The sequence below is a fragment of the Myotis daubentonii genome, chromosome 7, assembly GCF_963259705.1.
Source record: "Myotis daubentonii chromosome 7, mMyoDau2.1, whole genome shotgun sequence".
Taxonomy (NCBI): Eukaryota; Metazoa; Chordata; class Mammalia; order Chiroptera; family Vespertilionidae; genus Myotis; species Myotis daubentonii.
The window spans coordinates 56,738,674-56,762,278 of record NC_081846.1 but is presented as its reverse complement, the minus strand read 5'-3'; the positions used below and the strand labels follow the sequence as shown (position 1 = coordinate 56,762,278).

Below are 23,605 nucleotides of genomic sequence, written 5' to 3'. Positions count from 1 at the left end.
GAGGTGCCCGTGTTCACTCTCTCCACTTGGGAATCTAATCCAGACGCCAGCCGGCTTTGTGATCCGGGGTCAGGCACCTAACCTTTTCTAGACCTCAGTTGACCCCTGCGGAAACATGGTCAGGCTGTACCGGATGGTCTTTAAGGGATCCTACTGCTCTGGACGTCCCCAGGAAAGTATGCTCACTTTAACAGCTGGTAGTTCAATTTTGAAAATGAGCAGTGTTTTTAATAAACACTGCCTTTATAATTATTCAAAGTGTGCGTGTACATTTTTGGGAGGAAACCCTATATTTAGACTCTCTTCCCTCTCAAAGAGCCATAAAGTACCAAAAATTCTGTCCTTGTTTTTGTTATTTTAAGCCTGAGTATAAATTCATGACTTTGTATTACATCTTGGTAAACAGGAATCATACTTCAGAGTGAGTTTGTTAATATCAGCGCAAGGAATTTCCAATCCAACTTTCAAACTTAGCCTTTACCATTGAGGCCCACCATACAGATGGAAGGTCAACTTCTGTGTAATTGTTATAAGGGATCTCACAGCTTAAAACATGAGCAGCGGAAGTGAGAGAGCTCTCGGTGGAGGAAATGAAAGCAGGCACCACGGGGCAGCCGGAGCTAAGAAGCCCAAACAAGAGTGGTGATTTGCTACACGACTGGCCAGTGGGTGGTTGCAATCGAGGAGAGAAGGTTGGGGGTTGGGGTGGGGAGAGGAACTCCGCAGCTGAGCTGTGACATGCCTGCTTTCATGTCCTGAGTTTCTAAACTCAGTGCCCTTGGGTTGAACTTAGAAGAGGAACTTGTTTCAGTCATTCTTTGTTACCAACACAATGCTTAAAATTTTTCCTCTGCTAATGTGTAGACCCAGGTCCTCCCTTCCTACATCAAAGGCTTTTCCTGTGATTTTTACTGCTCCTTCAGGATGTGGCAGGTCACTCTGGTTGTTGGATGCTTTGTTGTGTGTTTTTGTGGGTGTTTGTTTTTTTTTTTACAATGAAACTCTGAAACAGCTTGATAAATAAATTGCCCTAATGGAAAAGTTCCGAGACACAACTCTAATTCGCTTTCAAAGGACTTAAAATGGCCTTATTCCAGGAGAGAGGCTTGGCGTGTCTGCCAGAGAGTGGTACTGAGGGTTTATGCGTATTTGAGTGATGGTTCTTCCAAAAGCTTTCGTGTCCTCCCACCACCATCCTGCTGCCTACGGTGTAACATGTTGTCCCCCAGGCATTTTAGACCGGATTTACTTAGTTATGATAAATGCTTCATTTGTGTTATCCCAGAACTTGATGGTTTTATTGACTTCAACAAAATAGCAAACTTGTGTTCAGTTTCATGGAGCTATTTTAAAATTAAGGGAAACATTAATAAATTAAGTCGACAGTGTTAAAAGCCCCCGTTTGGGGTGATGTGCCTGCTTGATGTTCTTTTATGGGCTCTCCCGCCCTGTGAAGTGACAGTGGGTGTGAGCTGAGCTTTTCCAGGCGTCGGCAGTGATTACAGAGCAGGGCTGTCTGGTTGCTGCTGGGTTCATTCATTAGCCTCTACGTATGCACTTGGGCAAGACCTCCTGTGGACCTGGGAGGGTTTTGCACTCTGGGTTTGAGCAGTGACTGCCTGGCCTAATGGGTCTGCTCGTTCTGCATTGTACATTTTATAAACTGAAAGCATATTTTTTAAAGGAAATAGGCAAGTGCCTTCCAGCATAGTATCTGTTGACAAGCTGGACATCTGGTAGATTTTTTTCATTGCCCACCCTCCTACCCCTAAAGCTGAACCTCAGTTAAGAGGGAATGGCAGGATTTTTGGGTATTGTTGAAAAGAACAGAAGATTCCGGTGGTCTGTACTATATGCACCACTGTTTGTCTAGTGATGAGAAGGCAAGCTGCTACAATTAAACAGGGACTAGGCAATACTCCGTGTTTGAAGGGTGACAGTAATACATAAGGGACCCTATACTGCAATCTTGAGGAAGTATTTGCATGTAAGATCCATATAAACATAAATTCCATTTGCTAGAAACATCCAGTGATTGAATGTGATGTATGCAGAGTAAGGACCGGCGGGTGGAGGAAGGGGGATGCTGACCTCAAGGCACCCGGTCGCCCCGGGGAACGCGGGTATGGAAACAGGATGCCAGCTCTTCTTGTCGTTGGGCCTGTTGCAAAGCACTGTGGTGGTCTGTTCACCGTTAACCACCCAGCACAGTAAAATTTTTATGTCCAGGGTTATAAAAACAAGTTGGCTAGGTTTGGAGATGGTTTCACTACACAGAGATTGTCTTTGTAAACGGTTTGTTGGCGTGGAATTGGTTTGCAATCCTGCAGTCAGGTTATTACTGTATATCACATCAAATGTATGGCACGGACACCTTACTCCTTTATTAAAACACAGAATGAGAAGCCTTTAAGATGCTTTCTTAGATCATTTAGAAGTTGGGTAATTAGGGGCTACTATTTTTTTACTACTTTTTTACCCCCCTTTTGAAATACTTCCTAGGTGGATCAGAGAACACTGTTTAGTTTTCAAGGAAACCAACAAACATCATTACCAGCCAATTTTCTTAAAACTCTAACTGATAATGGCCTGGATTTGATGGCATTTACCTTTGATAGGTTAGTCCAGTGGTCGGCAAACTGCGGCTCGCGAGCCACATGCGGCTCTTTGGCCCCTTGAGTGTGGCTCTTCTACAAAATACAGACTTCTGCACATGGGCCACGAAGTTTCAATTGTACTGTACATGCGTGCCCGCACATGGTATTTTGTGGAAGAGCCACACTCAAGGGGCCAAAGAGCCGCATGTGGCTTGCGAGCCACAGTTTGCCGACCACTGGGTTAGTCCATGATGTTTCAACAGATGCTTCTCCTTGCTCAGCTTAGATGAGCCTTCCTCTGCTTCTCCTTCCACTCCACCCACCTCACCTCTCTCCACCCCCACCCCAATAAAACCTCTTTCCTGCAGCATATGCCAGCGTTCTCCTCACCCAGATGTTGGGTGCAGTGTGTGTGCAGTGAGCGTGTAATTAGTTTAATTGTAGAGATATTAGCAGTGGGTTTAGTGCAGCATGAAGTTACTGCTTTATCTCTGATTTTTCTCAGCCCCGAACACTGTTTAGGCTTTTGAAAGCATGTAGTGTTAAGTACCAGGAAACGAGTCTGAATCCTGTACTGTTAATGCCCGGGAATCTGTAGGCATGAGTGAGAAGGCAGAGTGGGATCCGCTGGGAGGCCGAGGCGTCCCTGCCTCCACCCTCCACTCTCCACCCTCTCTCTCTCTCTGCCTTTGACAACACCTCAGGAAGCAGAGGCAGCCAGCAGCTGGTGGCTTGCAGCCCTGCTGAGGGGTGGTCCATTTCAACGCAGCTTACTCGTGTTTGAAACAGAGGCCGACAGCGCTGTGGAGTTACGGGGGCCACTTGTTGTGTACTTTGGAGCTGAAACTGTGGCAGCTAGAAATCTGAAAACCATTTGAAACTTCATCTCCTGCATGTGTGTCAAACAAGGGCTTCTTTTACAGTGCTTTATAGTCCCATATTCGTAATCCCCTAGGTCAGTGATGGCGAACCTATGACACGCGTGTCAGAGGTGACACGCAAACTCATTTTTTTGGTTGATTTTTCTTTGTTAAATGGCATTTAAATATATAAAATAAATATCAAAAATATAAATCTTTTACTATGGTTGCAAATATCAAAAAATTTCTATATGTGACATAGCACCAGAGTTAAGTTAGGGTTTTTCAAAATGCTGACACGCCGAGCTCAAAAGGTTCGCCATCACTGCTCTAGGTTGTCACAGAACTATAAACTGAATGTCTTTTTAAAAAATATATATTTTAATTGATTTCAGAGAGGCAGGGAGAGGGAGAGAGAGATAGAAACATCAGTGATGAGAGAGAATCATCGATCGGCTGCCTCCTACATGCCACCCACTGAGGATTGAGCCCACAACCCAGGCATGTGCCCTGAAGGGGAATCAAACTTTGATCTCCTGGTTCATAGGTTGATTCTCAACCATTGAACCACACCGGCCCGGCCAAATGTCATGTTTTAAGGGGTCAGGAAGAAGGGGAAAGGGGCCCTGGCGGAGGCTCCCAGCATCTTCGAGCTCGCCAGAGCTGCGGCAACAGGTCCCGACATTCATGGCTGTTCCCATTCGTGAGTGGCTCATGGGTTACACTGTTGGCTGTCCCTTTGGCCTCAGCCTGGAACGTGTGGGGGTCCTCAGGTGAGGCATGCTGAGGAGAGCGCCATTTGCAGAGGCCCAGGCTCCAGGCAGGAGCCTACAAATATGTTCCAAGTTGGATCATCATAGGAAGCCAGGGTGATGGGTGTGGTCCTGATGGCCCACCACAGCCTGGTCAAGAAACTAGAAGTTGCCATTGGACTCCCATAACTTAGGTCCATTTGGAGGTTCTGATGAGGAGTTAGCGGCCTCGAACAGGAAGGACTGTGTGAAGCCCTGATGCGAATGTGCTCACGGTGTGTGAACAGTGCAGATATGCACTGAGACGGTGCAGAAGCACAAGTGTCTGCTCTTGTAAAGTCAGTGTCAGGTGTTTCTCCACAGACTATGGGACAGGGAGCAGGACACACAGGGGCACACTGTCACAGAGCCCACCCACAGAGCCGGCTTGGGTGGCTGTCGAGTGAAGGAGAGGGTGGGGCTGACGCTGAGGAAGGAGAGGACTGAGGCCTCAGAAGGGAAAATTGGAAGGGCCCACATCAGGCAGGTGATGCCAGGGGCATCAGAGCCAGAGGGTACAGCAGAGGGTGGCTCTACCTGACTTCTGTCCCTTGGTCCTTAGGAGCCTTAGCCCTTGGAATGTAACTCCCCCTTTCTCCTCATTAGCCCTCAGATGACATCTGTGTTCTGTTGTCCTGGATGATCATCATATGTCCAAGAACAGCAGGACTTTGTATTGGGCCACTTATTCCACGAACCAAATTAGGTTAATTTTATTTAGATTTCCTTATTGTGACCTAGATATGCAATTAAGAGCTGTTGTGTTTTTTTTAAAGACAAAAACAACCACACTGTATATTTGCTTCTAAGATTTGCTAAGGGTTAGTAAAATTATTTGCATTAATTGTTTTTATAATCCGACTGTGTCTTTGCTGGAATAGACCCTAAATCCTTTTTAAAGGTACCTATGTGCTACAAATCTTACAGAGGGAAATGTGATTAGTTCTCTTTAGAATTTTAAAAAGTATGTATGTAATGTGTCCTATATAATAAAAACCTAATATGCTAAGCATCCGGTCGTCCAGTCAGCCATTCAACCGTTCAACCAATCAAAGCATAATATGCTAATGATATGCTAAAGCTGCTCAACCGCTCACTATGACGTGCAATGACCACCAGGGGGCAGACTCTCCAACTGTAGGTGAGCTTGCTGCTGGGGTCTGGCCGATTGGGACTGAGCGAAATGGGCTGGACATGCTCTGGAGCCCTCCCACGGTCCCTCCCTGGCTGGCCAATCTCCCACATCTCTCCCCGGCCCCAGTAGTGCACCAGTGGGGTCCCTCGGCCTGGCCTGTGCCCTCTTGCAATCTGGGAACCCTTGGGGGATGTCAGAGAGCTGGTTTCAGCCCAATCCCACAGGCCAGGCTGAGGGACCCCACTGGTGCACCAATTCATGCAACGGGCCTCTAGTCTATATATATAAAAGCCTAAACGACGGGATGACCGGCCAGTTGCTATGAGATGCACTGACCACCATGGGGCAGACGCTCAATGCAGGAGTTGCGCCCTGGTGATAGTGTACTCCCACAGTGGGAGCGCCGCTCAGCTGACTGATGGGCACCAAACTCCTGGGCTCACCACTGGCGAGCGCAGCTGCAGCGGCACGAGCCTCTCCCACAGACACTCCCCCTGCATGCCCAAGCTGTGGCGGCAGCAGCAGGCGTGCAGCGGGGACGGGATGAGCAGGAGCGGCACGGTGCCCAGCCCAGGCTCAGGCTCCTCCCTGGCCACCTGCCACTTCACGCACTACTTTGTGCTGTGCGGGATCGAGGTGGAAAGTGGGCTGGAGCCCAACGAGCTGGCGTGTAAGGCTGGGCTGCGGTGGCGCGGAGATCCACTGATCCCCACAGGCCAGGCTGAGGGACCCCACTGGTGCACAAATCTGTGCACTGGGCCTCTAGTATTATATAATGTAATATATATATATTTGTGTGTGTATGTGTATATATACACACTTTTGAAGCTTAGAAATATGTTTATTTCCAATGAAAGGCTACTTTTACTGCCAGGAGCTGACTTTCGGGTTGCGAGCACTGTGGAATTGTATGGGCAGTCTGCTTGGTTAACGAGGCTGGAATTCTAGCAGCGGCGGAGGTTCTCTGGGCTGCGCTGTGTGTTTGCAGCAAGGACTGGAATTTTGCGGAGTGATACTTGATTGTCAGATGTCTTCATAAAACTTTATGGTGAAATTTGTCACTTTCCAGGAATCATGGAGACTTTTAGCAACCGTATCAACATGACTTTCATTTAAGAATGAGGAGCACTTGTTTTTTTTTTTGCTTTGTTTTTGTTTTTACCATTTTTTTGGGTAAACATCACTGGAAAAATAAATTGAGTTGGGTGAACAAAATCAAAATCACCTTGAAGTAAATGTTCTTGAATGCCTGAGCAGAATTGTTTAGTAATTTATAATTCTAGTAGCTTGAGTATGATATGAAACTTAACTTTGAAGAGACTAAACTTCCATTTCATGTTACAGCGACGAGCTCAACCAAATTGGAAGATCTGAGCTATTTAGACGGGCAGAGAAATGCTCCTCTTCGGACCTCCATTAGGTTACCATGGCACAGCACGGCCGGAGGTAGGGCACAGGAAGTCAAAGGTATTTATCCTTACATCACTGTCCCTGTGAGTAGGAGCTCATCGATGAAACATGGAAAATCCATGATATCCAGCAGTTAAACCACCTGTTTTTAAACATGCGGGGGGCAGGGGGCGCTGTTAAAAGTTTATCTGGAAGGTGTGCTAGGGAGCCTTCCTTAATAATTTTGTACTTTTTAAAATATGATGAACTTCCTTCTGGAGTTGAAAAATAATTCTGCAGCATGTTATTTTGAAGTGAGGGGTAGTTTAACTCCCTCAACTTCCTCCCCCCCCATCAACCAAAAATCAACTTTGTTTCACTTTTTTGGGGTGGTATTGGCCACCTCCTACATCTACCCATAATGCACAGGCGTGTGGTCAATAGCATGGCCAAAGGGGGCAAAGCACCATGACACCAAGTGAGAGCTGGGGCCCTGTCTCTGGGGAAAACGCATTTTGATTTTACTCACACAGCATTGGGAGAAATGTGTCTTAAATATAGTTTGAGCTGAACTGATGAGCCATGGTGTGGCCCTTGGAATCCCTTTCTCTAATTCTCTGTGTATCGGCCTTGAGTCATGAGAATACTTGAGAGGCATAAAAGGACCAGAAAGTCATTTTAATAGGATACACTGTAGTGTCAGTGGTGCATGATAAAGGAAGTATTTCAGGAGTATTCATAGGATCAGATTGGAAACACAGGTCCCTTTTGAGGTAAAACTGTAGGCTATATGTACTAAGTGTAACACACATGCAATAATAAAGTGAGGTGTTTTTTTTTTAGTGTATAAAATGATGGCATTCTTCTGAAATAATGGTCTTTCTTCTTTTTTCAGCACGATTTGCTCCCTACAAGCCACAAGACATTTTGCTGAAGCCCCTGCTGTTTGAAGTACCGAGCATAACAACGGACTCTGTGTTTGTGGGAAGGGAGTGGCTCTTCCAGCAGATAGAGCAGAACCTGCGGAACACGGAGCTGCCCGAGAACAGAGGGGCGGTGGTGGTGGGAAACGTGGGCTTTGGGAAGACGGCCATCATTTCTAAGTTGGTGGCACTGAGCTGCCATGGAAGCCGCATGAGGCAGATTGCTTCCAACAGCCCCGGCTCGTCACCTAAAAGTATGTCTGTGTTGAACCACTTGTCTAGCTTATTATATTAACATCAGATAGATGGAGGAAGTTGCTGCTGGGATAGACATAAATTCCCAGTTTCCTCAGGTTTTTCCAGCTGTTCTATCAGGTTTGCGATCGTGTAGTTGGACTGTCTGGGTGTCCGTCTGTCTATCACAGAGCTTGTGTTGCTGTGACCTCTGCAGTGAGGCAGGTCCTCCCTGATGCCTCCCAACTACAAAGCATGTCTCCCTCTTTATATGAGCAGAGATGAGGCCCCACCAAGTGCCTGGGGAATTTTGGGTCCTAAAACCCAGGTGGGTAGGCTCCTGGCAGGACAAGGCAGAAGGAGTTCGTGCAGAGTTCTCTTGTACCCTGTGCTCTGCAGCCTTTGTCTTCCATGCTGGATTTACAAAAAATGTAAAAGTCAACTTAGAAATGGGATAGAGTAGCCAAAGATATGACTATGGCTTATTTTGTGTGTAATAAATACATGAAAAGGAAATGTCTCTAACATAGTGAACCAGGAATCAAGTGAGCAATGCAATATTTTTTTTGTTTTTTTGTTTTTTATTTTTTTTATATTTTTTCCCTTTATTGAATAAGATATTACAAATGTGTCCTTATCCCCCCAATGTCCCCGCATCCCCCAAATCCTGCCCTCACCCTCACCCCCTGTTGTCCACATCCATCACTTATGCTTATATGCATGCATACAAGTCCTTCGGTTGACCTTTCCCCCTCACCCCGCCCCTCCCCTGCCTTCCCTCTTGAGTTTTGAGCATCTGATCCATGCTTCTCTGTCTCTACATCTGTTTTTGTTCATAGGTTTATGTTGTTCATTATAATCCACAAATGAGTGAGAGCATGTGATATTTATCTTTCTCTGACTGACTTATTTCACTTAGCATAATGCTCTCCAGGTCCATCCATGCTGTTGCAAATGGTAAGAATTCCTTCCTTTTTACAACAGCATAGTATTCCATTGTGTAGATGTGCCAAAGTTTTTTAATCCATTCATCTGCTGATGGGCACTTAGGCTGATTCCAAATCTTAGCTATTGTAAATTGTGCTGCTATGAACATAGGTATGCATATATCATTTCTGATTGGTGTTTCTGGTTTCTTGGGATATATTCCTAGAAGTAGGATCACTGGGTCAAATGGAAGTTCCATTTTTAGTTTTTTTGTTTGTTTGTTTTAAATACATCCCACTGATCTCTTACAGAGAGGAAGGGAGAGGGATAGAGAGTCAGAAACATTGATGAGAGAGAAACATCGATCAGCTGCCTCCTGCACACTCCCTCCTGGGTATGTGCCCGCAACCAAGGTACATGCCCTTTACCGGAATCGAACCCGGAACCCTTCAGTCCGCAGGCCGACGCTCCATCCACTGAGCCAAACCGGTCAGGGCCCATTTTTAGTTTTTAGAGGAAACTCCATACTGTTCTCCACAGTGGCTGCACCAGTTTGCATTCCCACCAGCAGTGAGCAAGATTTTTTTAAAAACCAAAAATAATGTAATAAAAGAAATGAGAAACCAGTTCTCCAATGAGGACAACTGGTGGATGGGAGACAGGGCTGAGAGGGGACAGGTGTTCTCATGTGTACCTTTGTTCACCCATCACCTATTGAAGGCTCTCTGTCTCTAATCAAGAAATAAGTTCACTATCTGATGTTGTAAACAATGGAATTGGTCTCTCTTCTCTGTAGCTTCAGATTCCTCCCCGGATCTTCCATTCACTCCATTACTTTCACCAAGTACTCCTCCTGGTGGTACCACCACGGCCAAAACGCCTGCTGGGTTGGGCTCTGACACTCCTGAAAACCAGAGACCGAGAGAGGATGCAGCAAAATATCTCGCATCCAAGGTAATGTGCTCCTGGTCTACAAGAACCTCCAGAGAGAGAGAGAGAGAGAGAGAGTTGGGCTTCTGAAAAATGAATTATAAAAGGGATCTTGAAACGGAGACAGCAATGGCTTAATGCAAAGTATAGCTTTGGATAAAATTGTGATGGAATACTGCAAGTGAAAGGTATTAATGAAAATAAATAGCTTCAGACATTGGCAGTAGGCTTGTATTCATCTTAAATGATGGACTGAAAACTCCTCGATCAGCAGGTGATATTCCTGCACTTCCACAAACGCACCCTTACAGCTGGAAGGAGAGCAGGAGGTTGGGAGCCTGTAATGCAACCCCCGAGCCACCGGGGCCACCTCTGCCTACGCTCTGTTGCCCGGGGCCCTTGTTCCCGTCTTTCTGTCAGAGATTCCTTGTGATGTTGTAAGGGAGACTTGACTGACCTTTTCTTCCTACATTCGTGGTCGTCAAGATCCTTCTGAAATTTTCCATCTGCTCCGCTTCCATCACGGGCTCCTAAGCCACCCTCCTGCGTTAAATCTGTTACATCTCTCTCCTAGTGAGCCGTGTGGGTCTCCCCAGCAGCAGTGGTGTGAGACAGTGGAGCTGGAGAACCACCAGGGGTGGGCGGTGATGAGGGGCTTCTAGTGAGGAAACCCCTCTGGGCTGGGCCAGGAGGTAGGTACAGGGACTGAAACGAGTGCTTCTCTACCCCAGATCCCTGCTCCTCACTTCTGCATGCCCTGGCATGGGCAGCCAAGAGGATTTTTGTCCCCGTGTGTGTGAGAGTGAAAGGGACCACTCCTCCTCCTCTTAGTGCTCAGGCGGGAACCCCCCTCTGTCCTTTCACGGGATAGGCAGGAATTGGGTGATTTCTGATTTTGTCCCAGTTGAACTTCTCCACAGTGTCACTTGTGGTGTGGATGAGAGGTGATGCTGACGGTCTGCTTCTCCCCCCACAGGTGGTGGCCTACCACTACTGCCAGGCGGACAACACGTACACGTGCCTGGTGCCCGAGTTCGTGCACAGCATCGCAGCTCTGCTCTGCCGGTCCCATCAGCTGGCTGCCTACAGAGACCTGCTGATCAGGGAGCCCCAGCTGCAGAGCATGCTGAGCCTCCGGTCCTGTGTGCAGGACCCCGTGGCTGCCTTCAAGAGGGGAGTGCTGGAGCCGCTCACAAGCCTGAGAAACGGTACCTCCAGCAGCCCCCCCCGCCCCCCCCCGCCAGAGCCCCTGCAGTAGTGGCTCAGAGTCCCGGGGCTGTCGTCAGAAGTGGGGGTTAGCGTGGTCCTGGGTGGGAGTGAGCTGGCACAGGGAGAGGGTGTGGGTGGATCTACATCCCCTTCCTCAGAGCCATCTCCCCAAAGCCCCTCCCAAACAGTGTAGTTTTACTTAAATCTTTATTGTTGAAGGTATTACATATGCGCCCCCTTTTTCCCCGTTGACCCCTTCTAGCCTGCCCCTACCCCCCGCCCCAGGCCTCACCACCCTAGTCTGTGTCCATGGGTTATGCATATATGCATGCAAGTCCTTTGGTGGATCTCTTCCCACCCACCCTCAGCCCCGCCTGCTGAAGTCTGTTCTATGCTGCTATGTCTCTAGATCTGTTTTTGTTCATCAATTTATTTTGTTCATTAGATTCCACATCTGAGTGAGATGACATGATACTCATCTTCCTCTGACTGGCTTATTTTGCTTAGCATAATATTCTCCAAATGGTATCATTTTAAATGAAGCATCTCTAACAAGTAACTCCCCAATGGACACATTTCCAAAGCAGCTAATTTGTACCCGTAGATCATGTAGACGCTCCAGGAACTGTGACCTGCCTGGTTTGCACTCCTGCGTAGCAGGGGATAAGGTCATTGTTTAGGGAGATTGCCAGCATATCTTGTTCAGGGCCTCCCTCTGCTCAGGTGAGTTGAACCTGAAGCATTTCTGGAAGTCTGACCTTGTTACCCTTGAATATTTTACAAGGTCAGGGGCATTAGTGCTGTTACAGGCCCTTCATTTTTTCATCCTTCCTCCTCCTCATCTTTTGAGCTAATTTACCTGCCTTCATAGCATTTCTTCCAAAAGGTGCTGGAGAAAGGGAATTGAAGCCGATGTCATCATTTTTCCTCAGTTCCCTGGGCAGAAAGTTGGTTCTGATCAATGGGAAACTAGATGTAGGTTTGTAGGAGCGTTCTCCGTTCTAGGAGACTATAAAGCAGCGCTCCCTCCCCCCCCCCCCCCCCCGTGAGCTGTGTGCCTTGGGCTGGATGCTTCACCCTTTGGGGGTCAGTCCTTTCCCAGAAATCCACTGAGGGTGTCCTGTTCGTGGGGGAGGGGGCCTGAGGGTCTTTTCCAGATTTCCTCTGTGTGTGTGTCATCTTCACTGTGCTCACCCAGAGACAGCAGTTTATGAAGAGCGAACTGTATCATATACACGGGTGAAATTCTGCTAAGTGTGTGTAATGCAATATGTTTCTGGAAACTGTTCTGTGAGAAGTGGTTTTCTTTTTGGCTCGGTGCTCCAGTCTTCATTATAAGTTTAATAGAAAATATGCTTCCGTGTAAACCATTTCTTCTGCCATATGGAGACCTTTTTAGTTTTTCCTAACACTGTAAATGGTGCGTTAAAATACACTGGGTGGTGCCATCGTATAGAAATGTATAATTTCTTAATTAAACAATATTTTATCTTTCAGAGCAGAAAATTCCTGAAGAAGAATACATTATTTTGATCGATGGCTTAAATGAAGCTGAGTTTCATAAGCCTGATTATGGAGACACGCTTTCTTCATTTATTGCCAAAATTATCTCTAAATTTCCTGCCTGGTTGAAGTTGATTGTGACTGTAAGAGCAAATTTTCAGGTGAAGAAAGAATTTTCAACTCTTTTTCTAAGTCCTTATTCTCAAATTTTAAAGTGATGAATGCTAACAATTTGAATTATTGTAAACCATTTAGCTGCTGAACTGAAAACTATATTAAGACTTTATGAAATACTAGAAGCCCGGTGCATGAAATTCATGCACTGGGGGTGGGGGGAGGGAAGTGTCCCTCAGCCCAGCCTGCACCCTCTCCAATCTGGGACCCCTCAGGGGATGTCCAACTGCCAGTTAGACCCTTTGGGATCAGGCCCAAACCGGCAGTCAGACATCTCTCTCACAATCCGGGACTGCTGGCTCCCAACTGCTCGCCTGCTTGCCTGCCTGATTGCCCCTAACTGCTTCTGCCTGCCAGCCTGATCGATGCCTAACTGCTCCCCTGCCAGCCCGATCACCCCCAACTGCCCTCCCCTGCTGGCCTGGTCATCCCCAACTGCCCTCCCCTGCTGGCCATCTTGAGGTAGCCATCTTTTGACCACATGGGAGTGGCCCTCTTGTGCAAGGGCGTGATGGTCATTTTGCATATTACCTATTTATTATATAGGATTAGTCACAGAGCCCCAAGTGGGCACAACTCTGACCTTTTTACCCCCCCCCCCCCGCCCCCAAGGCACATTTATCCTGATGTCAGGTAAGTTTTCCATTAGCAATGAGCTGCACTTATCCTTGTACACGGAGGGCCTAGCCCTGGTTCACCACTGCTTTGGGGAGCAGTGTGAGGTGTCTGGCAAACAGGTCTCACCTGTCAAACGCACCTGGTCCAGTAGCTTAGAGGTAAAGTTATTCCTCCTGGTGGAGGTTTGCCCTGCTTGCAGTGAGACTTTGGGGTGTGTGTGTGTGTATGAAGAAAAAAAGGGAGGGATGAGGAAGGGGATTTTTAAGACCTATTCTGAGGGAAGGTCTGTCCCCTCCCCACCCTGCCCCCAAAAACGTAAGCATGAGGTAACATTTGCAGGGAGGGGAAGAGTGATTTTTTAGAATTCTCTTCCTCATGTTTTCCCTCACTTGAACCCTACAACTGTATCTCAACAACCATTGACTCCTTCCTTGTATCTTACTCAATTTTAGTAAAGACATTAGCTGTTTGCCTTTTTGTGATGCTATTTATTTTAAAATAGCATTTGGTTTCTTCCTTTTCTCATCAAAAGTGGCATTAGGCCTCGGTCGAACTTGACGTAGTGTTCATGGGAATTGGGTCCATACCCTTTGCAGTCATGCTCCACACTGTCAGCAGGATCTGGCCGTCGGCGGGCACAGGAGAGGAGTCCAGTGTTCCGTGCACTGGCTGTGTGTGTTGCCAGAGGTTCTGTTAGCATGCACGTGACATGGGAGCACGTGACATGAGAGCACGTGACATGGGAGCGATGGTGCTCCTCCCGCCTCCTGGAATCACTGCATTCCCTGAGGACATGCACTGACATACTTCAGAAACGATAGTGGGAAGAAGTTAAAGAAAACCCACCAAACTCACCTCTGCTGTGAAGGGTCAGGATGTGCTGACCTCAGGGCTGGGAGAGATGGTCGGGGACCAGGGGCTTCCAGGAAACTGGTGCTCTGAGCTACTGGACCAGGTGTGTTGGACTTGGTGAAAATTAGTGACACCGGGCAGTTATGATTTGTGCACTTCTGTATGTACTGCTTCCGTTTAAAAGTTTACTAAAAACCAGCAACTTGAGAAAGCGACCGGGACTGTACGAGGGCAGGGCCCCTGCGTGCGGACAGGCTTCACTGGGCACGGCCGGGAGGCAGTTTCGGGTTTCCTGGTTCAGTCTCGCAGCCCTGGCATCTGCAGGAGAGAGAGGGATGCCTCTTATCTCGGGGTCTGGCCGTGCCTTAGAAGTACAGTGGTGGCTGTGTTTGTCCCTGTTATGTAACCAGTTACACAATGTAGGGATGATGGGCGTCAGGTCCGCTCAGGGCCTCACGGCTTCTTTGTGGGTCCGGCCAGGTGGCCTCGTCACCGGGCCTCCCGCCTCCCGCTGGGCTCCGAGGTTTCGGATCAGGGCCTCGGAAAAGCCTTTACTGATTCGATCTCGCATCAGGATTTCTTTCACATAAGCTTTTTATCTTCAACCTATCCTATTACACGTTTTAATACAAAATAATGAGTCCCTGTAATCCATGAAAATCCTCCTTGAAAGAAAACTAGTGAATCTGGTTTGAAATGCGGCTGACATAAAAAGAGAAATCTCGTGCAGTGATGCTAGGTTTTCTTACAACCGCCCCCCCTCCCCCCCCCTGTCCCCAGGAAATCGTCAGTGGGCTGCCATTCGTCAAGCTCTCCCTGGATGACTTCCCCGACAACAAGGACATTCACAGCGACCTGCACGCCTACGTCCAGCACAGGGTCCACAGCAGCCAGGACATCCTCAGCAATATCTCCCTGAACGGCAAGGCCGACGCCGCCCTCATCGGGAAAGTGAGCAGCCACCTGGTGCTGCGGAGCCTCGGCTCCTACCTGTACCTCAAGCTCACCTTGGACCTCTTCCAGAGGGGACACTTGGTCATCAAAAGTGCCAGCTACAAGGTGGTGCCCGTGTCCCTGTCCGAGCTCTACCTGCTGCAGTGCAACATGAAGTTCATGACCCAGTCCGCCTTCGAGAGGGCGCTCCCCATTCTGAACGTGGCCCTCGCGTCCCTCCACCCCATGACAGACGAGCAGATCTTCCAGGCCATCAACGCTGGCCACATCCAGGGGGAGCAGGGCCGGGAGGACTTCCAGCAGAGGATGGAGGCCCTCTCCTGCTTCCTCATCAAGAGGCGAGACAAGACCCGCATGTTCTGCCACCCGTCCTTCAGGGAGTGGCTTGTCTGGAGAGCAGATGGTGAGAACACGGCCTTCCTGTGTGAGCCCAGGTACGACGGGACGCTTTCCGTCAGCTCTTTGCAGGGAGTCTGATGGGCCCTTGGGGAAGGAATTTCAAATACAGTTTATATTTTTTTTTGTGGAAAGGCAACACAGAATGAAAACTTCCGGAGGGGCATTGACACATTCTCTCTGCTACTAACCCACAGCCGCCTCCCTTTCATTGCTAGGAGGTCAGGACTCCTGGGTCCATTGGGGTGAAAGAGACGCCAGGCGATGCCTTGGTGTGATTTCTTTGCCATCCATTCTCTTCTAGACCCCGCCCCCGTCCCAAGAGTCATCCGTGGTGGGAAAGTGTGGCATTACCTCCAGGAAACAGTAGGCTTCCCAAGAAGCTGCCCCCAGTCACTGTCTTCCCCTGGGGGTTATGCGCTGACTTGGGCCCCCAGCACCCTCCCCCACCCACCAGGGATCAGATGTGGTTGCTGGCCCAGAGGGGAGCACAGCAACCACAGCTGGCCGCTTTGATTTGCCTTTGTGGTTTAGCTCGGGGTGACACACTGGGATTTGTGGTCAAGGGGATTGAGGTTCAGGTCTCAGATGCCCCACCTATGAGATGGTGGTTGGGCAGCTGCAATCCTGAGTTGTAGGTCCCACTGAGGGTTTGCCCCAGGGCGGGGCCCAGATGCAGTTCTTCTTCCTGCACAGGGGAGGAGGCAGCGGTGAGCTATTGTGGGCCTGATGCTGGTCAGCGTGAGGTCAGGAATTCGAAGGTGCAGGTACTTTCAGATGAGGGTGTGTTCATGTCTACCACCTCTGCCCGGCCCTGGCCCACATCATCGCTATCTTAAAGGGCTCCTGCTCTCTGTGAGTCAGAATTGCTCCTGACTCCTGCAGCACATCTGGCCAGCTGCTAAACTGTCCCCTTTGGGCTAGACTGGGCATTCAACCAGACGCTGGTCCAGAAATGAGTAAGAACTTGTGTCCAGCACAACACCTTCCTCCCCACGAATGTTGACAACGCTGACCAATAGGCCTGGCTGCTGTTTCATGTTGTGATGGTGTTATTTCCTAGGTGACACTGGGCTAAGAATTGTCCTTTTGAACCTGGTTTGGGGTAATAAACTGTAACTCCCAGGTTATTGAGCCGGACCAGAATAACTAGGTAAATTGTCATGACATATTTAGGTGAGGGATTTTCTTGGAGAAGTCAGATCATTTACTGGGAAAAGATAGGCTATTGTTGAATCTATAGAGACATAAAAACAAGTTGAGCCCGGCCTGGGTGGCTCAGTTGGTTGGAGCAACCTCCCGTACACCAAAAGGTTGTGGGTGCAATTCTGGTCAGGGCATATATCTAGGTTTCGAGTTCAGTCCCCGGTCAGGGCACATACGAGATAGAATGGATCGATGGTCTCTTACATTGATGTTTCTCTTTCTCTCTCCCTCTTGGTCTCCCTCTCCCCCTTCCTCTCTCTCTAAAATTAATAAACATATCCTTGGGTGAGGATTTAAGAAAAACACAAAAACAACAGTGGGTGTAGGTTTGTTATGGAGGTTTGGACTGTAGTCACAGTTAAGCTTCACTCCCTTTTGAGTGGTAGGTGGCGTTGAGGTCATGCAACATAGGGTAGAGCTGAGAGCAGGGTGCCTGATGGGTTGTCACCTTTGGTCGTGGACTGCTGAGCGCTGATGTGCTTCTATATGCAGACATGGGGACCTACAGGGGCAGGGCCAGGACTAGGCTACAGCAAGAGAGGCACACAGGGTGCAAAGGAATTGTTACCTTTCAGAATTGCGCAAGTCAGCATTTACCCAAGACCCCTGTAGTTCTCCAACTTCCCTCAGCAGACGGGCAGTGTATAGAACCATGTTGGAAGGTAGCTACTGGACTTAGTTCAGCAAAAGTTTTTGTGGAGCCGCTACATGCAGGGTCATGTGGCGGATACAGAAATTCCCGGGGTGAGGGCCCAGTTCTCACGGGCTTCGCACCCAGGAGGGTTTCCCACACAGGGAGGGCCGGTGAGGTGACAGGGACGGTGCTGGGTGGAGCCACACTGCACGTGGGCCTCAGGAAAGAGGAGCAGCTCCCTCTGGGATGGCCATGTCTGCAAAATGTTCCACATACATGTTAATGTTTGAGTTGGGCCTTGAAGGATGGGTAACATTTCTCTTGCCACCCCAGTTAGTTGTAATATTCCCCAATTGCAGAGAAGAAAGAATCCAACACCCAGAGGCAATGGCACTTCATTGTTCACTTCTGCCCCTTTCCGTGCATTTTAAATATTCTCCGAATTATTTTTTCTGTAATAAAATTCCCATTCTGCTTGCTTTGCTGAATATATTGTGGACATTTTATAAAGCTGCTTGACTATCTTAGTGTCATTTTGCATGGCTGTGCAAACCTCCTAGGAGGCAAATGATACCCTTGTTGTGGGGCTTTTACATTGTTTCTGGGTGAGTTATAAACACATAAATCTATTGTGAATATCTAGGTGCTTTCCAGGAGAGCAGGAGCGTTGGAGGGAGGTCCAGATTAAATCCTGTTTCCAGACTAACCAGAGTGGCTCAGTTGGTTGAGCATCGTCCTGTGCATTAAAAGGTTGCTTGTCCAATTCCCAATCGGGGCACATACCTGGGTTGTGGATTCAATCCCTGGTCGGGGCACGCATGGCAGGCAGCGATCGCTGTTTCTCTCTAAGCATGTCCTCAGGAGGGGATTACAAAAATCCTGTTTTATTATTACCTTGTGTGATTCTTGTGCACAGCTTATTTTAATTCTCCAAGCCTGAGTCTCCTCATCTGTAAAAGGAGTAAGAGCACCATCACCTCCTTGTGTAACGGTGGCTGTTACAGAGAGAAGTACCTTTTTTTTTTTAATCCTCACCCAAGGATATTTTTCCATTGAGTTTTAGAGAGAGTGGAAGAGAGAGTGAAAGACAGAAAGAAATATCAAAGTGAGAGAAACCAGGGCCCTCGCTGGGGAAGAGCCTGCAACTGAGGTACATGCCCTTGACCTGAATCGAACCTGAGACCCTACAATCCGCAGACTGACCCTCTATCCACTGAGCCAAACCGGCCAGGGCCAGAGGGAAGTACTTCAGAGCATCCGCTTCTCCCCTTTATACTCCCCATCTTCCTCCCTGCCTCCCCCCCCTCAAACCTTCTTTTCTTTCTGTTTTTGATTATCCCTTAGGTTTGAATCCAGGAACAGAATTATCAAGTTAAAGAGTAAAGTTACTCAAAGCCTCATTCACATCACCTAGGCTTAAACATGACTCACATTTTACAATATTTTCTCCATCTGTTATTTTTTGTTGAAATAAATTATAGACTTCATGGTATTTTATCTGAAATAGTTGGCTATAAACTTCAAAAAAAAAAGAAAAAGATTTTCATACTTAGCCACAACACCTAAAATATTAACATTAGTGCACCAGTATCAACACATTTAGCTATGCTCAGATTTCCCCACTTTCTTCATATTTTTCAGTATGTATGAGTCAGAATCCAGATGAGGACCCTAAAAGGCATTTCATTGTGTTTCTTAATCTGCAGATTTCCACCTTTTTATTTTTTTCTTTGCATTTTATTTGTTTAAAAAGATCAACTGAGTAGTTTGTCCTATTTCCCATAATGTGGATTTTGCTAACTGTGTTCTCAGGGTAGTTTTTAATGTGTTTTTTCACCTTTATTTTCTATGAATTGGTAGTTAAATCTGCAGGCTTGATCAGATTTTATTTTACTTAATTTTTTTTTTGCCAAGATGCTTAGTAGGTGGTAGTGAGTAAAGTAAGTACTTCCACAAGGAGACATTTAACATCTTATGTCTCTCAGAGCCATTCGTGATCATTTCCTGGGTCCTTCGATTCTTTGGGGTTGCACAGGACTTTTTAATCTAGGGCAGTCTCCCATCTACTTTTCCCCACGTCATTGACTTGAGGAGTGAACGTGTAGTGTAGCATTTCAGTAGGTGGAACAAGGCTGTTGCTTGGGGGGCGGGGGGGGGGGCGGGGCGGGGGGAGCAAGGCAACACATCAGAAACGCAGGCTGTGTTCTGCAAGAACAAATCGAGTTTGACTGGAGCTCTTGTCACGGAACTGAGGAGGGGGAAGGGTTGACACCAAGGACGTGTCTGGGGATTGTGGCCTTTCGCAGCCAACTCTGAAGAACCTGTGAAGATTGGAGTGAAGATCATCAACGTGGACAGGAGTGTGGTGGGCGGAGCATGGGGACCCCTGTGGCAGCCAGAAGTGGGTAGAACTTGGCTTTAGGATGCAGTGGGGTGGAGACAGGCCTTGTTGACATGAGATAGATGGGCATGGCTTGGTCTTGTGGGCAGAGTCGAGGAAGAGAAGGTGCCATATCAAGGCATGTAGTGACCTTGCTCCCAGAAAGGGTAAGAAAGGCAGAAGTGTGAGACTGTACCTGCGGGTGGTGACTGTACCTGTGATGTAAACAAGACCCTTAGTTTCATGGAGTTTACATTTGGTGACAGACATAAGGTGATGACAGAGTGAGGGGTGGGGGACAGGGAGTGGGTGGTTTCAGAGAGAAAGCCCTGCCCTGTCACAGGGCTTCCCTCTGGCTCGCTCCAGAGATGGGGAATCCAGAGGACGCCCCTAAAACGACTTGACAAACACAGCGTCCCACCATTTTGTGCGGAGGTGGCAGGGTTTCGGGGTTTGCGCAGCAATGTTCTCACCGGAGGGCCCAGGGTGCGGTGGGACGGGGTGTTTGTTACAAGTCTGTGTTTCTGGGCCTAGGAACGGGCACGCTCTCCTGGCGTTCATGTTCTCACGACAAGAGGGCAAGCTGAACCGGCAGCAGACCATGGAGCTCGGCCACCACATCCTGAAGGCACACATTTTCAAGGTGAGACACACACCACCGTGACGACGGCTCTCACTGTTGTCGTCCTTGTGTTGTTGAGTTTTTGGTTTTAGAGAATTTCATCAGCTTTATCAGCCCTCTCAGCCCTCCATGAGCCCCATTCCAAACACAGCCCCTTCCTTCTCCCTAAAAGTAACCACTGTTCTGAGTTATAGTCGCCCACGTGTGTATCTAAATGCTAGGGTCACATTTTTACTGCCATCCCCCCACCCCCTGCCCGTTTAAGCCCCTTTTAAGTTTCTTTCCACCTGAAGTTGCCATTTTATTCATTCCCTTTGGTTTCCTGGTTCTTTAGTTGTCAAAGAACAGGAGTTACTTGACCTCTGTTTGTTTGTTTGTTTGTTTCTATAGTCGGACAATTTATTTTGCTGAATTTAGAATCAAGTTCAGCTGGACCTCTAGTTTTGCACCACCTGGATTTTCTGGTAGTTTTTATTTCTCAAGATCTAGTTCATGATCCTCTGGATTTCTTATTTGGTAGATGTACCTAGAGCAGCAGTTCTTAACCTGTGGGTCGCGACCCCTTTGGAGGTCGAACGACCCTTTCACAGGGGTCACCTAAGACCACTGGAAAACACGTATATAATTACATATTGTTTTTGTGATTAATCACTATGCTTTAATTATGTTCAATTTGTAACAATGAAAATACATCCTGCATATCAGATATTTACATTACGATTCATAACAGTAGCAAAATTACAGTTATGAAGTAGCAACAAAAATAATTTTATGGTTGGGGGTCACCACAACATGAGGAACTGTATTAAAGGGTCGCAGCATTAGGAAGGTTGAGAACCACTGACCTAGAGGCTTAATCAGATTCAGGTTTGATTTTTTCCCAGGGTGTCGTGATTACTTCCTAGTTATACTTGGGAGTTCAAACTCCATGTAATTCTGTGGGGCTCTTGCGTCAGGAGGCACAGTGTCTGTGTTGCCTCTCTTGGTGGGATGCCATCAGCTGCAGGTCTCTGCCTGGACCATGCACTCGGTGTGGGTTCCAGAATGGTGGTGCTTTCTCATTGATTCTTCCTTTAACTGACTGGAGAACTTCTACGCAGAGAAGACACTTTCTCCTCATCTGCCATCTCTCTTCCCAGGCCTACGGGCCGAGTGACAGAGGCAGACCAGGTGCTCGCCCCTTGGTTTTCAGGAGAGAAGGCTCGCAGGTCCGGGCTTTCTTTCCACAGCTCTCAGCGTGTCCGCTTGCACCCGCACCCTGGGGGTCACACCCGCTTCAGCCCAGCGCTGAGGCCACTTGTCTCCGATTCCTTCCAGGGCCTGAGTAAGAAGACGGGGATCTCCTCGAGCCATCTCCAAGCCCTGTGGATCGGGTACAGCACGGAGGGGCTGTCTGCTGCCCTCGCCTCGCTCAGGAACCTCTACACGCCCAATGTGAAGGTGAGCGAGCCCTGTACCCTGGGCCCGTGCCCAGGCCTATGCCTGCTGCCCTTTCCCCAACAGTCCTGCCCTCCCCCTCCCTGGGCTGTGGCCAGAGGCCATGGAGGAGCTTCTGATGATGCTCTTCTCTGAAGTCAAAGTCGGTCCCTTTCTCTTCTACCTGCTGGGCCAGCTTTCCCCAGGCAGGAAGCCGTGGGGGGCGGGGCTGTGCTGTGGGCCTGTGGTGAAGGTTTCAGAGGGATGTGATAAGGAAGCAATTCACACAGAAAACCCAAGGTCAGAGGGAGAGTCCAGGAAAGAGTGATTGTTAAAATGCCCTGAGTTTCTAATCTGGACTACCTCTTTATGGCTCATAGGAAATTGCAATCCGTGAGAGACACAAAGTGATAGGGACACAGAGGAAACTGCTGCCTAGGTTTCGTGTACACGCGTGTTTACGACCATGGAAAGCGGTTCAGGGTCGGCCCACTGCTGAGCCAGTGGCTTCCTCAGTCTTGGTCCGTGGCTGTCATGTCACCATCTTCTTTTTAGAGTAGATCTCACCCCTCATTGTAACGAAGTCTAAGAATCTAAAGCACACAGAGGCCAAGTACCTGGTTAAATCAACAGAGAAGGGGTAGCCGCCCCCAAGTGTGGGAAGGACTGCTTTACGTGATGGCGGCTTGCAGTCGTCTTTTCCAGTGTAAAGTGAAATGAGATCATAAATATTTTCACCTTTTGGATTGCTCACCCACCTGACACATCTGCTGGACTCCAGGCCTTTCGGCCACAAGCCCTGGCATGCCTGGTTGCCTGCACAGGCTCTGAGGCAGTTCCCAGGGAGCCGGGCCCTCCCTGTGAGCCACCTCCATGAAAACAGTCATACCTGCCCCCACTTTTAGCAGGAGGGTGACCGATGTGGTCATGCAGCAAAGGACAGACGGAGCCCTGTATGCTCCAGGCATGCCTTCCACTTTGGGTTCATCAGACTCACCTGGGAAGGGCGCCACATGCCCCAGAGATGACACTCCCGGGAGACTTCTGCACCTCTTTCTCCCCGCCCCCCTCTCCCCCCCAGCACCTCGCACCTTGGATGTGTGACTGGGGACTTGGGCTTGCAGAGGGCTTCGCATGCCCCCCGTGGGGCTTAGCTCTGCCCCTTTTCTCCTTTCCCTGCCTTCCTGGTGGATTCTTTTCCTTCTCCTCCCCTACAGAGGGGAGGGTGGCAATGCTGATGGAGAAGCCTAGGGTCAGAGGGACCTAGCAGTGCTCTGCCCCGGGAGCCCTGCTGCCCAGTACAGGGCCCTGGGTGGGTTAGAGAAAGGCCACCACCTCCAGGTGAACGCAGACAGGGCCTTTGCAGAGATAAAGTGCTGCCTTGTGCCGGTGGACTTGCCCCCTCTAGGGTTCAAGACTTGATGGGCAGGGGGCTCATTGGGTTTCATTCTGACTTGCCCCTCCACCAGGCGCCTGGGAGCAGAGCACCCCTGGAGGACTGCTCACGGGACCCTGGGCTCTGCTCGCCCTTTTGCATGTTTGCACCTCTGTCCAGACCTGAGGTTTGAGTGCCTGTGTCTCGGCTGAACCCCCACACAAGCTTAAGGGGGATGGACAGGGAAGCTGTCTTTGTAGTTATGGGAATTAGCTTCAGGCTGCTTCTACCGATCAAAGGAAGCTCTTCCTATCTAAATGGAGTTACTGTCACAGAAAGGTGGTGAACACAGCTGAGTTTAGACCTCACGTAATAAAATATTTGTATTAAGAATTTTTGTTCTACCTAGATTTTATAGAAATTGGGTTGAATTTACTATAATAATGACATTGTTTCATCTTTTGTCTCAGCAAAAGTATA

General features: G+C 48.5%; 1 protein-coding gene across 15 annotated transcripts in view; it reads left to right on the top strand.

Moving 5' to 3' along the window:
* TANC1 (tetratricopeptide repeat, ankyrin repeat and coiled-coil containing 1) overlaps positions 1-23,605 on the top strand; it is a 240,703-nt gene that overhangs the window by 178,914 nt on the left and 38,184 nt on the right. For 13 of the 15 annotated variants that reach the window (XM_059704362.1, XM_059704351.1, XM_059704352.1 and 10 more), the window contains 8 exons: positions 6,728-6,850; positions 7,668-7,949; positions 9,653-9,810; positions 10,763-10,994; positions 12,493-12,659; positions 14,923-15,530; positions 20,247-20,355; positions 21,652-21,774. In XM_059704362.1, the coding sequence (XP_059560345.1) occupies positions 6,728-6,850; positions 7,668-7,949; positions 9,653-9,810; positions 10,763-10,994; positions 12,493-12,659; positions 14,923-15,530; positions 20,247-20,355; positions 21,652-21,774 (1,802 nt within the window). The remainder of the gene's footprint in view (positions 1-6,727; positions 6,851-7,667; positions 7,950-9,652; positions 9,811-10,762; positions 10,995-12,492; positions 12,660-14,922; positions 15,531-20,246; positions 20,356-21,651; positions 21,775-23,605) is intronic. The other 2 variants (XM_059704355.1, XM_059704354.1) reach the window with 1 other exon arrangement.